Source organism: Peromyscus californicus, unplaced genomic scaffold (assembly GCF_007827085.1).
Source record: "Peromyscus californicus insignis strain IS unplaced genomic scaffold, ASM782708v3 Scaffold_19__1_contigs__length_69161282, whole genome shotgun sequence".
Taxonomy (NCBI): Eukaryota; Metazoa; Chordata; class Mammalia; order Rodentia; family Cricetidae; genus Peromyscus; species Peromyscus californicus.
Window position 1 is genome coordinate 2,240,610 of NW_026294491.1, and position 11,058 is coordinate 2,251,667.

The 11,058-nt window shown below is 52.1% G+C and overlaps 2 protein-coding genes across 4 annotated transcripts; one reads left to right on the plus strand and one right to left on the minus strand.

Moving 5' to 3' along the window:
• Positions 1-335: 335 nt before the first annotated feature.
• On the plus strand, positions 336-3,033 carry Tnf (tumor necrosis factor). Its single transcript, XM_052743832.1, has 4 exons — positions 336-648; positions 1,186-1,240; positions 1,416-1,463; positions 1,918-3,033. Exons 1-4 carry the CDS (start codon positions 463-465, stop codon positions 2,334-2,336), a joined length of 708 nt encoding a protein of 235 aa, XP_052599792.1. The 5' UTR covers positions 336-462; the 3' UTR covers positions 2,337-3,033.
• Positions 3,034-5,969: 2,936 nt separating this feature from the next.
• Positions 5,970-7,905, minus strand: Ltb (lymphotoxin beta). Of its 3 annotated transcripts, none has more exons than XM_052743833.1 (3): positions 7,601-7,905; positions 6,923-7,238; positions 5,970-6,565 (listed from the first exon to the last, which is right to left on the minus strand). In XM_052743833.1, the coding sequence occupies exons 1-3, from the start codon at positions 7,760-7,762 to the stop codon at positions 6,123-6,125; spliced, it is 921 nt and encodes a 306-aa protein (XP_052599793.1). In that variant the 5' UTR covers positions 7,763-7,905; the 3' UTR covers positions 5,970-6,122. The 3 variants fall into 3 exon arrangements, with proteins under 3 accessions (XP_052599793.1, XP_052599794.1, XP_052599795.1); XM_052743834.1 differs by lacking the exon at positions 7,601-7,905 and adding an exon at positions 7,335-7,580; XM_052743835.1 differs by lacking the exon at positions 5,970-6,565 and having other exon boundaries at positions 6,923-6,994.
• Positions 7,906-11,058: the final 3,153 nt, after the last annotated feature.

An 11,058-nucleotide genomic window follows, 5' to 3' on the forward strand; every position in this document is an offset into this window, starting at 1 on the left:
AATGGGCTTCAGCTCCCAGGGTCCTGCACACACAGTTAAGTGATTGGCCCAAGATTGCCACAGAATTCTGGTAGGGAGGGGGAGGAGATTCCTTGATGCCTGGGTGTCCCCAACTTTCCAAACCTCTGCCCCCGCGATGGAGAAGAAACCGAGACAGAAGGTGTAGGGCCACTACCGCTTCCTCCACATGAGATCATGGTTTTCTCCACCAAGGAAGTTTTCCGCTGGTTGAATGAGAGCATTTCCCCGCCCTCTTGCCCAAGGGCTATAAAGGCTGCCGTCTGCACACCCAGCCTGCAGAAGCTCTCTCAGCGAGGACATCAGGGGACCAGCCTGGAGGGAGAACAGCGACTCCAGAACACCCTGGAAATAGCTCCCAGAAAAGCAAGCAGCCAGCCAGGCAGGTTCTGTCCCTCTCGTACACCGGCCCAAGGTTCCACATCTCCCTCTGGAAAGGACACCATGAGCACAGAAAGCATGATCCGCGACGTAGAACTGGCAGAGGAGGCACTCCCCAAAAAGGCGTGGGGCCCCCAGAACTCCAGTCGGTGCTTGTGCCTCAGCCTCTTCTCCTTCCTGCTCGTGGCAGGGGCCACCACGCTCTTCTGTCTGCTGAATTTTGGGGTGATCGGCCCCCAAAGGGAAGAGGTGAGTGCCTCAGAAGCCTTCATTCTCACTAAGGAAGAAGCAGGGCAGAAGGGCAAGAGAAGGAGGGAGAGGTGGGCTGATGGGCACAGGCAGTGTGGAGGAGAATGGAGAGGCAGCCCATGTGGAGACGGTGGCAAGAAAAAGACAGAGAGACGGGACCTCTGACCCACGCAGCCAGCTCACTAAACTTCTGCTCAGTGGATGTGTGGAGGAGGGATGAATGAATGAAAAAAACATGTATACATATGTAGAGATGTGGGAAGAGATTCGGGATGTGGCCAGAAGGATGGGGAAGAGGCCAGCGATAATGATGGCAGAGATGAGGAGGCATGAGTGATAAGGAGAGAGATGAGGGGAGATAAAGCGAGATCAAGCACAGATGACAGAGAGATGCTGCATGGTTGGACGAATGAATGAACAGAGGATGAGCGATGAAAAAAACCAGACACAGGGCCAAGAGAAAGAGCTGGGGGCTTCTCCTTTGCGGGCGACTCCTCAGCGGCTGGCTACTAACCTTGTCCTTCTCTTCCTACACAGAAGTTCCCCAACAACCTCCCCATCATCGGCTCCATGGCCCAGACCCTCACACTGAGTAAGTATCTCCCAGCCTCTCTCAATGTGGGGTGGCAGCAGTCAGACCTGGGATGGAAGCAGCGGGGAGAACTGATGGCTTTGGCTTTGGAGGAAAGGGAACAGGGGTCCAAACAGACCGATGCTGGCTGGGAGGCCTAAGGGTCTCATCTCTGCCTTTCTTCTTTCCCCTTCAGGGTCGTCTTCTCAAAATTCGAGCGACAAGCCTGTAGCCCACGTTGTAGGTAAGAGCTCTATGTGTGCGTCTTGGGGACGAAGGGACGGGATTTGGGGGTCGAACCAGGCTGAGAGTAGACAGCTTGTGAAAGAGTGAAAGGGAGGCGATTCAAAAGCAAGGACTTGCCGGGCGGTGGTGGCGCACGCCTTTAATCCCAGCACTCGGGAGGCAGAGCCAGGCGGATCTCTGTGAGTTCGAGGCCAGCCTGGACTACCAAGTGAGTCCCAGGAAAGGCGCAAAGCTACACAGAGAAACCCTGTCTCGAAAAACCAAAAAAAAAAAAAAAAAAAAAAAAAAAAAAAAAGCAAGGACTTAGTGGGGGTACTCAGGACCTTAAGGCCAATGGGATGTGGGAAGACAGAGGGTGCAGGAACCGGAAGTGAAGTGTGGGTAGAACTTGAGGTTCAGGATGTGGGGTGTGAACTAACAGGGTCACACTGACTCAACTCTCCCTCCCTCAGCAAACCACCAAGTGGATGAGCAGCTGGAGTGGCTGAGCCAGCGTGCCAATGCCCTCCTGGCCAATGGCATGGATCTCAAAGACAACCAGCTGGTGATACCAGCAGACGGGCTGTACCTCGTCTACTCCCAGGTTCTCTTCAAGGGCCAAGGCTGCTCCAACTATGTGCTCCTCACCCATACCGTCAGCCGCTTTGCTGTCTCATACGAGGACAAAGTCAACCTCCTGTCTGCCATCAAGAGCCCCTGCCCCAAGGAAACCCCCGAGGGGTCTGAGCTCAAGCCCTGGTACGAGCCCATCTACTTGGGAGGGGTCTTCCAGCTGGAGAAGGGTGACCGACTCAGTGCTGAGGTCAATCTGCCCAAATACCTAGACTTCGCAGAATCCGGGCAGGTCTACTTTGGAGTCATTGCTCTGTAAGGCAGATGGATGACCATCCATTCTCTACCCAGCCCCCATGTTGACCCCTTTATTGTCTACTCCTCAGAGCCCCAGTCCATCTCCTTCTAACTTAGTAAGGGAATTATGACTCAGGGTCAGACTCTGAGCTCAAAATGTTCAACAACTATAACACTCAGAAACACAAGATGCAGGGAGAACGGCCCGGACCGTGGGGTTCCCATGAACCACCATCAAGGATTTAAACGGGCTTCCAGAATTCACTGGAGCCTCACATGTCAATTCCTGAGTTCTGCAAAAGGGGATCAGGCTACCTCTGGCTCAGAATGCTGCTGGAGAAGATCTCAGGCCTTCCTATCTTCGGATGTTTCCAGACGCTTCAGCACCCAGCCTTCTTCATAGAACCAGCCCCCTCTATTTATGATTGCACTTATGATTATTTATTTATTATTTATTATTTATTTATTTGCTGATGAATGTATTTATTTGGAAGGCCAGGGTGTCCTGGAGGACCCAGTGTTGGGAGCTGTCTTGAGACAGACTTGTTTTCTGTGAAAACAGAGCTGAACTTTCAGCTCTTCCCACCTGGCCTCCTGGCCTCCTGGTCTCCTTTTTGCTTATGTTTAAAACAAAATATTTATCTAACCCAATTGTCTTAATAATGCTGATTTGGTGACCAGGCTGTCACTACATCACTGAACCTCTGCTCCCCAGGGGAGCCGTGACTGTAATCGCCCTACGGGTCAGTGCCAGAAATAAAGATTGCTTGGAAAAGAAATACAATTTCTTTCTTGGGATTAAGTCCGTATCTGTCTCTCTCTGGAGGTGGGAAACCAACCCCTAATGTCCTCTCTCTGGAGGGGTAAGGTCTCTGGGTCCAGATCTCAGTCTACATCCCTAGCCCTTAAGACCCCAAGGAACAAAAACATCCAACATCCCCCACCTGTCCCCGGAAACAGGGGCCTAAACCTAATTACCTTGGCCTCTGGGCATGGGAATTTCCCACTCTGGGAATTCCAAATACCTGCTGGGAAAGTACTGCAGTTCTTTCCGGCTGCTGTGGCTCCGATGGAGCTGGGGAGGAGCCACATTCTCAGGTACCTGAATCACAGCCAAGGAAGTTCCAGAGCTTCAGGTGTCTGGACTCCAAACACTAACTGTGCACCCTCAACCATTCAACCTCCCCTCTGAACAGAGAACCGAGGAGGGGCGGTCTATGCAGAGAAGACCTAACCTTTATCTGCGCCCCCTTTCTGTGCTGGACAGGACAGGCTCAGTCAGCTCTGCCTCCCTCCCAGTCATCAGCAACCTTGTTCTTGCCATCTGAAAACGAGGGAAATGTTTTTAAAAGACATAGGGCTAAAGGTGTGGTTCTGCAGTGTGCATGGGGGGTTGGGGTGGGATGCCCTGAATTCAAACCCGAGACAGCAACAACAGAGAAAGGGGTACTACGTGGGTGAAGGGGCCATTGCCAGCTTTGGTTTCAGCAAGGTTTTTGACAAATGATGAATATGTGAGGTGGGTGGATTAGAAAGAGAAAAACACCTTGTTTAAATACTTTGTTTTTTTTAAAAAAATTACTTAATCACACATACAGGGCCTTGGATTTGATCCCAGCACCAATAATAATAATAATAATAGTAATAATAATTTCTTATTGTTGCTGTTTTTCAATAGTACCTGCTGAAGCATGTAAGGCTGACTTTATGCAGAATAACAGTTACGGGTGCAGAGACTTGCAGAGTGTGCAGTGAGGGTAAGTGGGGTGGGCGTTGGGAATGGTAAATGACTAAGAGAGGAGAAAAATCGGGGTAGGGGGGCTGTGTCTAAACAGATCAGACGAGACTCTTGTTAAGACAGGCCAGGTGATGAGACATCACCCCAGGGGCTGTGGAGGATGGACTGAGGGGGTCAAATATGGGAGAGGAGCTTGCTAAACCGACTTAATGGGGCTTTTCACTAGAACTAGCTTTTACAAGGGAAGCAATGACTAGGTGCAGGGGATTCAGAAGCCTGGCTAGACTTTAACCAGAGTCGGTCACCCTCTCACCCCACTGGAAGGCCCTGGTGCGGGCAGGCAAAGACAAATAAGGAGCCACGTGTAGCCATGCCTTTAATCCCAACGCTCAGGAGGCAGAAGCAGGTAAATCGTTGTGAGTTCAAGGCCTGTCTGGTCTACTACATAGAAAGTTCCAGGCTAGCCAGGACTACATAGGAAGACCCTATCTCAAAAGAAAGGAAGAAAGAAAGAGAGAAAGAGAGAGAGAGAGAGAGAGAGAGAGAGAGAGAGAGAGAGAGAGAGAGAGAGAGAGAGAGAGAGAGAGAAGAGAAGAGAAGAGAAGAGAAAGGAAGAGACGAGACGAGAAGAAAAGAAAAGAGGAATTAAAAGTGGAACCCCAGAAAGTGGCAGCCCTAATTGGGCTCACGGTTGGTTGGGTCTTTCTTCACCCCAGTAGCCAGAGAGGGGAAAACCAAGCACGTGGTTTAACGCTGGCTGTGGGGTGACCCACTCGGGTGACCTACATAGAGCCTTGGGTTCCCCTCTGTCTCCTCCAGCCATGGCGTGGGGGGACTGCTGTTACTCATCTTAGGGGCCTCCCACTTACCCAACTTTGTGTGTGTGTGTGGGGGTGCCTCAAGTGTGAATTCAGGGTGAGGACTTTCCGTTTCTAGAGAGGACCCCAGGGCATCAGTTTCCTCCATACGCTCCTCCTCAGACACCAGTCTCCACCCACTCCCTCCTCCCCAGTGTTCAATTTTCTTCCTTAGTCTACCCCCTCAATGTGCCTCGGACTGACCTGACCCCCTTAAAGAACAGCTGTCAGAGCCCGTGGTGGCACACACCTTTATTTTTTTTTTTTTTTTTTTTTTTTTGGTTTTTCGAGACAGGGTTTCTCTGTGTAGCTTTGCGCCTTTCCTGGTACTCGCTTTGGAGACCAGGCTGGCCTTGAACTCACAGAAATCCACCTGGCTCTGCCTCCCGAGTGCTGGGATTAAAGGCGTGCGCCACCACCGCCCGGCATATGTATACAGAAGAGGGTTGCCAGATCTCATTACAGATGGCTGTGAGCCACCATGTGGGTGCTGGGAATTGAACTCAGGACCTCTGGACCTCTCGAAGAGCAGTCGGTGCTCTTAACCTCTGAGCCATCTCTCCAGCCCCGGGCACACACCTTTAATTCTAGCACTCATGAGGCAGAGGCAGGTGGATGGATCCCTGTGAGTTTGAAGCCAGCCTGGTCTCTACATAGTGAGTTCCAGGTGAGCCAGGGCCACATATGAGACCCGGTCTCAAAATAAACCAATAAAAGCTGTCAGGCAGGCAGCACGGGAGAGCTAATGGGCCCGTGGAGCTTGGTTCTTCAGTCTTGGGGAGTTTTTCTCTCTGGGAACAAATACTGTCTACCTTCCCCTCACTGTGAGGCAGAAGCCAGGAGAAAGGGGGTATGTGAAGGGTCTCGTGGGTGTCCCTGGCGATCAGGATGCTGAGGGAAGTCTCGGGGTTTAACTGTCCCTTCATCCCCCCACCTGGACCCTTGGCGTTAGAGCCAGGGGGTGGGTGCAACAGGGGTCCACCGTTCAAAGCTAGGCCATCCACCCCTGCACGGATACCCTGAATCAAACCACATCTGCACCTTCGTGATAGCACTGGCTCAAGCCAGCACAGTTTACATTCTTTATTTTCAAAATTCATGTCCTACAGTTCTCCCCCACCCCGATCATGACGTCCCAGGCTCCCCGACGCTCCGGACACCATGATGCACACATTCGCACCGTCAGTCGATCCTCCAGGGGTGCAGACGGCTGTCACCCCACCATCACCGCCCCGAAGAAGGTCTTCCCTCTCCTGGAGTCCACCATGTCCGGGTGACTGATGTTGACGTACACCCTCTCGCCGCTCCGGATCTGCACCAGGCCGCCGAACCCCACGCTCGTGTACCACAAAGACCGGTACCCGACGGGGTCCACAGCAGGGGTCACGGTCTCTGCGCCCTCCAGCAGCAGCTCGGGGGAGCCCCGCCCGTAGGCGCCCCCGGTGCGGTACAGGGCGCTGCGCAGAGTGAGCGAGCGCGCGCGGCCTCGGCCGGCAGGGGGCGCCCTGCCCCGGTACCCGACGTGGCAGTAGAGGTAATAGACGCCGTCCCGCGGCAGCGCCAGCCCGTCGGTGCCGGAGAACTGCACACCGCTCCGCAGAAACGCTTCTTCTTGGCTGGCCTCCCAACCGAGCCTTTGCCCGCTCATCCAAGCGCCTGCAGAGAGGGGCACGCGTGCGCTCTCGGGCCGTGATCTCTAGGTTGGGGACCCGGGTAGGGCGAGCGGCACCCAGCGCGGAGGGGCGGGGTCTTTTGCACTCTGTGGTACTCGGCGGGGAGGGGCAGGGATAAGGAGGCTACCTCCCGAGGGGCCTAGAGTGGCCGGATCCTGGCAGGGTTTTACTTGTTTCCAGAGAAGTCAGACAGGGAGAAAACTTGGAAGGGGGGACGCTTCAGGGGCAAAAGGTGGTGGAGGAGTTGGGAAAGGGCCAGCAGTGTCACAGCAGAGCCAGAGGACCCTCAGTCGCTGTGGGGGTGCACAGCTGGCACTCTTCAGGTCTGCCAGATGCTTACCTATGAGGTGGGCAGCAGGAAGCTCGGGGCTGAGATCAGTTTCTGGCTCCCCCTTTGGCAGTTGTTGAACCCCTGGATCTGGTGAAGAATCCACGGCTGGAGACAGGGTGGTCACCCTTGCAGATGCCTCCTGAGAGAACTGTGCAACAGGCCCCTGGGATGGGGAGCCTAGATTCCCGGAAGAAGAGGATATCGGGGTACGCAGACCGGAGTCAGGAGTCCCTGAGAGGCTGGAGGGTGAGGGCAAGAGGCAAGATGGTTTGCTGTCATCCAGTCGTTTTCGAGCCTGCGCTCCTGAGCCAGTGAGCCTCTCCACCTGGATGTAGGGCCATAGTGCCCAGAGTTCAGATTTAGCTGAAGGCAGCTCCACCCCTCCCCGCATAGAACCCAGCCCGAGGGCTGCCTCCAGCACCTTGCTTAGCGCAGCGCGTCTTGCTGGAAGGGCAGAGCAAACAAAGCCTGTGTTCTTGGGCAGAGAGACAGGCACCGGGTATCGGGAAGAGACAGCAACCAGGAAGGGGCTTGCAACATCAGGGCAGAACTGCATGCAGAGCAGCAGAGACAGAGCAGACATTCCCCGGAGGGAGAGCCAGCTGAGCCAGGGAGGCAAAAGCACAGCCAGAGGTCAATGAACTCCCCCGAGCGTGCAGCCCTCTGGCGCCTGTTGCAGCCACTCACCCGTCGTGCCTGATCCTGGGGCACCAAGGCCAGCACAGCCAGGACAGTGATGGGCACTGCCAACAGCAGGGTCACCAGAGAAGTAGCTCCTGCTACAGCCAGCAAGAGGCAGCCCCTCCCCTGGGGTCTCCCACCCGGGCCCTGCAGTCCCCGTGCCCCCATCCAGACTCAGCACCAGGACAGGGGGCAGGGGCTTTCATACCTCAGGGGTAGGGCCACCCCTCCCTGCAGACCCACACACCTGCCTGGGACTTTCCGAACACCCCTGCTCCCCTCACACAGCTTCCTGTTTACCCGGAGCTGGGGCCAGGGCGGGGTAGCTGGATGCCTGGGTTCTCTGAACTGGGGAAGGAGACAGGGCAGAGAGATGATTTCAAGGTAAAGGTGAAGGGGGGGGGGGGCCTTAGCAGGGAGGGAAAAGGAAGCCCAGGGAAAGAAGGTCGCTTGTGGAAGGCCAGGCAATGGGGATTGTAAAGGCCAGGCAGGATTCCAGATATTTCATGTGGTCGGCATGCTTCTGGACCTCACAGGCCAGTGCTGGAAGGAGAGCTGCAAACACACACACACACACACACACACACACACACACACACACACACACACACACACACACACACACCCTGCAGAGATTAGGAGATCAAGTAAGAGGCCAAGTAGGGGCAGCTGAGTGTCTGCACCCCTGAAATGGCCCTATCCCCAAACTGGCTGGCCTCTTTCTAATTGCATTCCCTAAAACTAAGTAGGAAAGGCAGAATTAATCCAGTCCACAGTGATACGGCTTCATGAAGGGGCCTCAGCCTTGCTCTCTCTGAGGAGGGGCCGAGGTAGCAACACATTGACGGAACACTACCGAGGCACGCTCCACCTCAAGGGATTCAGTCTAGAATGAGCCTCATCCGTTAGGAAGCACTCACTAAATGATCATAAATGAATGACAGCATGACAGACAAGCAGTTCACTGAATTTAATGAACAGCAAGAACCGAACTAATGGAAGAGGTGGCGGCTGACTGGAGTCTGGGGAGACTAGGTCTGAGGAAGCTGGACCAAGATCTCAGGTCATCTCCCTTCCTGATGACCCTGCAGCTCCTGTGTCCCAGTCCAGACTATGTGTGTGGGTGATAATATCAATGCAAACACTAACAGAATATAACTGACAGACAAATAGCACCGAGAATGGGCTGGCCACCTATTTACAGTCTTTATTATACTCTCCATTTAATCTCAACACCGAGGCTCAAGGAGATTAAAAAACTGTGGCTGGGATGGGAGGGGAGCTCATTGACAGAATGTTTGGCTACTGGGTTTGATTCTTTTTTTTTTTTTTTTTTTTTTTTTTTTTTGGTTTTTCGAGATAGGGTTTCTCTGTGTAGCTTTGCGCCTTTCCTGGAACTCGCTTTGGAGACCAGGCTGGCCTCGAACTCACAGAGATCCGCCTGGCTCTGCCTCCCGAGTGCTGGGATTAAAGGCGTGCGCCACCACCGCCCGGCTGATTCTTTTTTTATAGAAAAACAGTAATGATTTCAGATTTTTACATTTTACTGTATGTAAATTTTAGCTTCCTGTGGCAAGAAAAAAATGAGGAAACAAATACTGAATTGAACTTGAGCAGTTTAGAGGTAACATGTAGTAATGCTTGTTACTTGGAAAGATACGAGAAGTAGCCTGGGGATGTGGCTCACTGGGTAGAGTGCTGGCCTAGTGTGCACAAAGCCCTGGGTTTGAGTCCTGAATAAAGCAGGTGTGGTGCAGCACTCGGGAGGCAGAGGCAGGTGGATCTCTGTGAGTTCAAGGCCAGTCTGGTCTACAGAGTGAGATCCAAGACAACCAGGGCCACACAGAGAAACCCTGTCTAGAAACAAAACAAAACAAAAGATTTTAAAAAAATGAGATAGGTATGTGATTCAGCAAACAAAATGTTGTCTGTAGATCTAGGACAGTGGTTCTCAACTTTCCTAACGCTGCAATCCTTTATGGTTGTGGTGACCACCAACCATAAAACTATTTTGTTGCTACTTCATAACTGTAATTTTGCTACTTTTTTTTTTTTTTTTTTTTTTTTTGGTTTTTCGAGACAGGGTTTCTTTGTGTAGCTTTGCGCCTTTCCTGGAACTCACTTGGTAGCCCAGGCTGGCCTCAAACTCACAGAGATCCGCCTGGCTCTGCCTCCCGAGTGCTGGGATTAAAGGCGTGCGCCACCACCGCCCGTAATTTTGCTACTGTTATGAATCATAACGTAAGTATCTGATGTGCAGGATATCTGATATGTGACCTCCCAAAGGGGATCGCAACCCGCAGGTTGAGAGCCGCTGATCTAGTTGATAAGAACAGTTTTACGGGGGCTGAAGAGATGGCTCAGCCGTTAAGAGCACTTGCAGCTCTTGCACAGAACCTGGGCTCAGTTTCTAGCACCCAGGTCAGGTGACTCATAACCACCTGTAACTCCATCTCCAAGGGATCCAACACTCTTCTGGCTTCTGATGACATTTGCACTCATGTTTGAGAGACATGGACACAAACATAATTTAAATAATAAAAAAGAATAAAAACAAATCTTTTGAGATATATATATATATATATATATATATATATATGTTGTAAGTTTTTTTTTCTGTTTTTCCAGATGTTTGAACTTTGCAAGTATGTGTGTATGTGTTTGTGTGTGGTGTGTGTGTATGTGTGTGGTGTGTGTGGTGCATATGTGTGTGTGTGGTGTGTGTGTATGTGTATGGTGTGTGTATGTGTATGGTGTGTTTGTGGTATGTGTATGAGTGTGTATGTAGTGTGTGTATGTGTGTGGTGTGTGTGTATGTGTGTGATGTGTGTGTATTGTGTGATGTGTGTCTGGTGTGTGTGTGGTATGTGTATGAGTGTGTGTATGTGTGTGATGTGTGTGTATTGTGTGGTGTGTGTCTGGTGTGTGTGTGGTATGTGTATGAGTGTGTATATGGTGTATGTGTGGTGTGTGTGTGTGTGTGTATTGTGTGGTGTGTGTCTGGTGTGTTTGTGGTTTGTGTATGAGTGTGTATATGGTATGTGTGTGTGTGTGTATTGTGTGGTGTGTGTCTGGTGTGTTTGTGGTATGTGTATGAGTGTGTATATGGTATATGTGTGTATATGGTGTGTGTGGGTGTGTATTGTGTGGTGTGTGTCTGGTGTGTTTGTGGTATGTGTATGAGTGTGTATATGGTGTGTGTGGTGTGTGTGTGTGTGTGGTGTATGTGTGTATTCTTGCGTGTGAGTGCATAGAGACCAACTTCAGGCGTCAGCCCTGGCTTCCCCCTTGTTTGAGACAGGGTCTGGTGTGTTGTCTTCTCTGCAAACTCCAGGCCGGGCACTTCCTGTGATCTTCCAGGAACCCTCTTCTCCCCTCCCAATCACAGCAGGAATATGGAATTTCAGACGTGGTCTCCACAGCCATCTTTACGTGGGTTCTGAGGACTCAGACTCAGGTCCTCA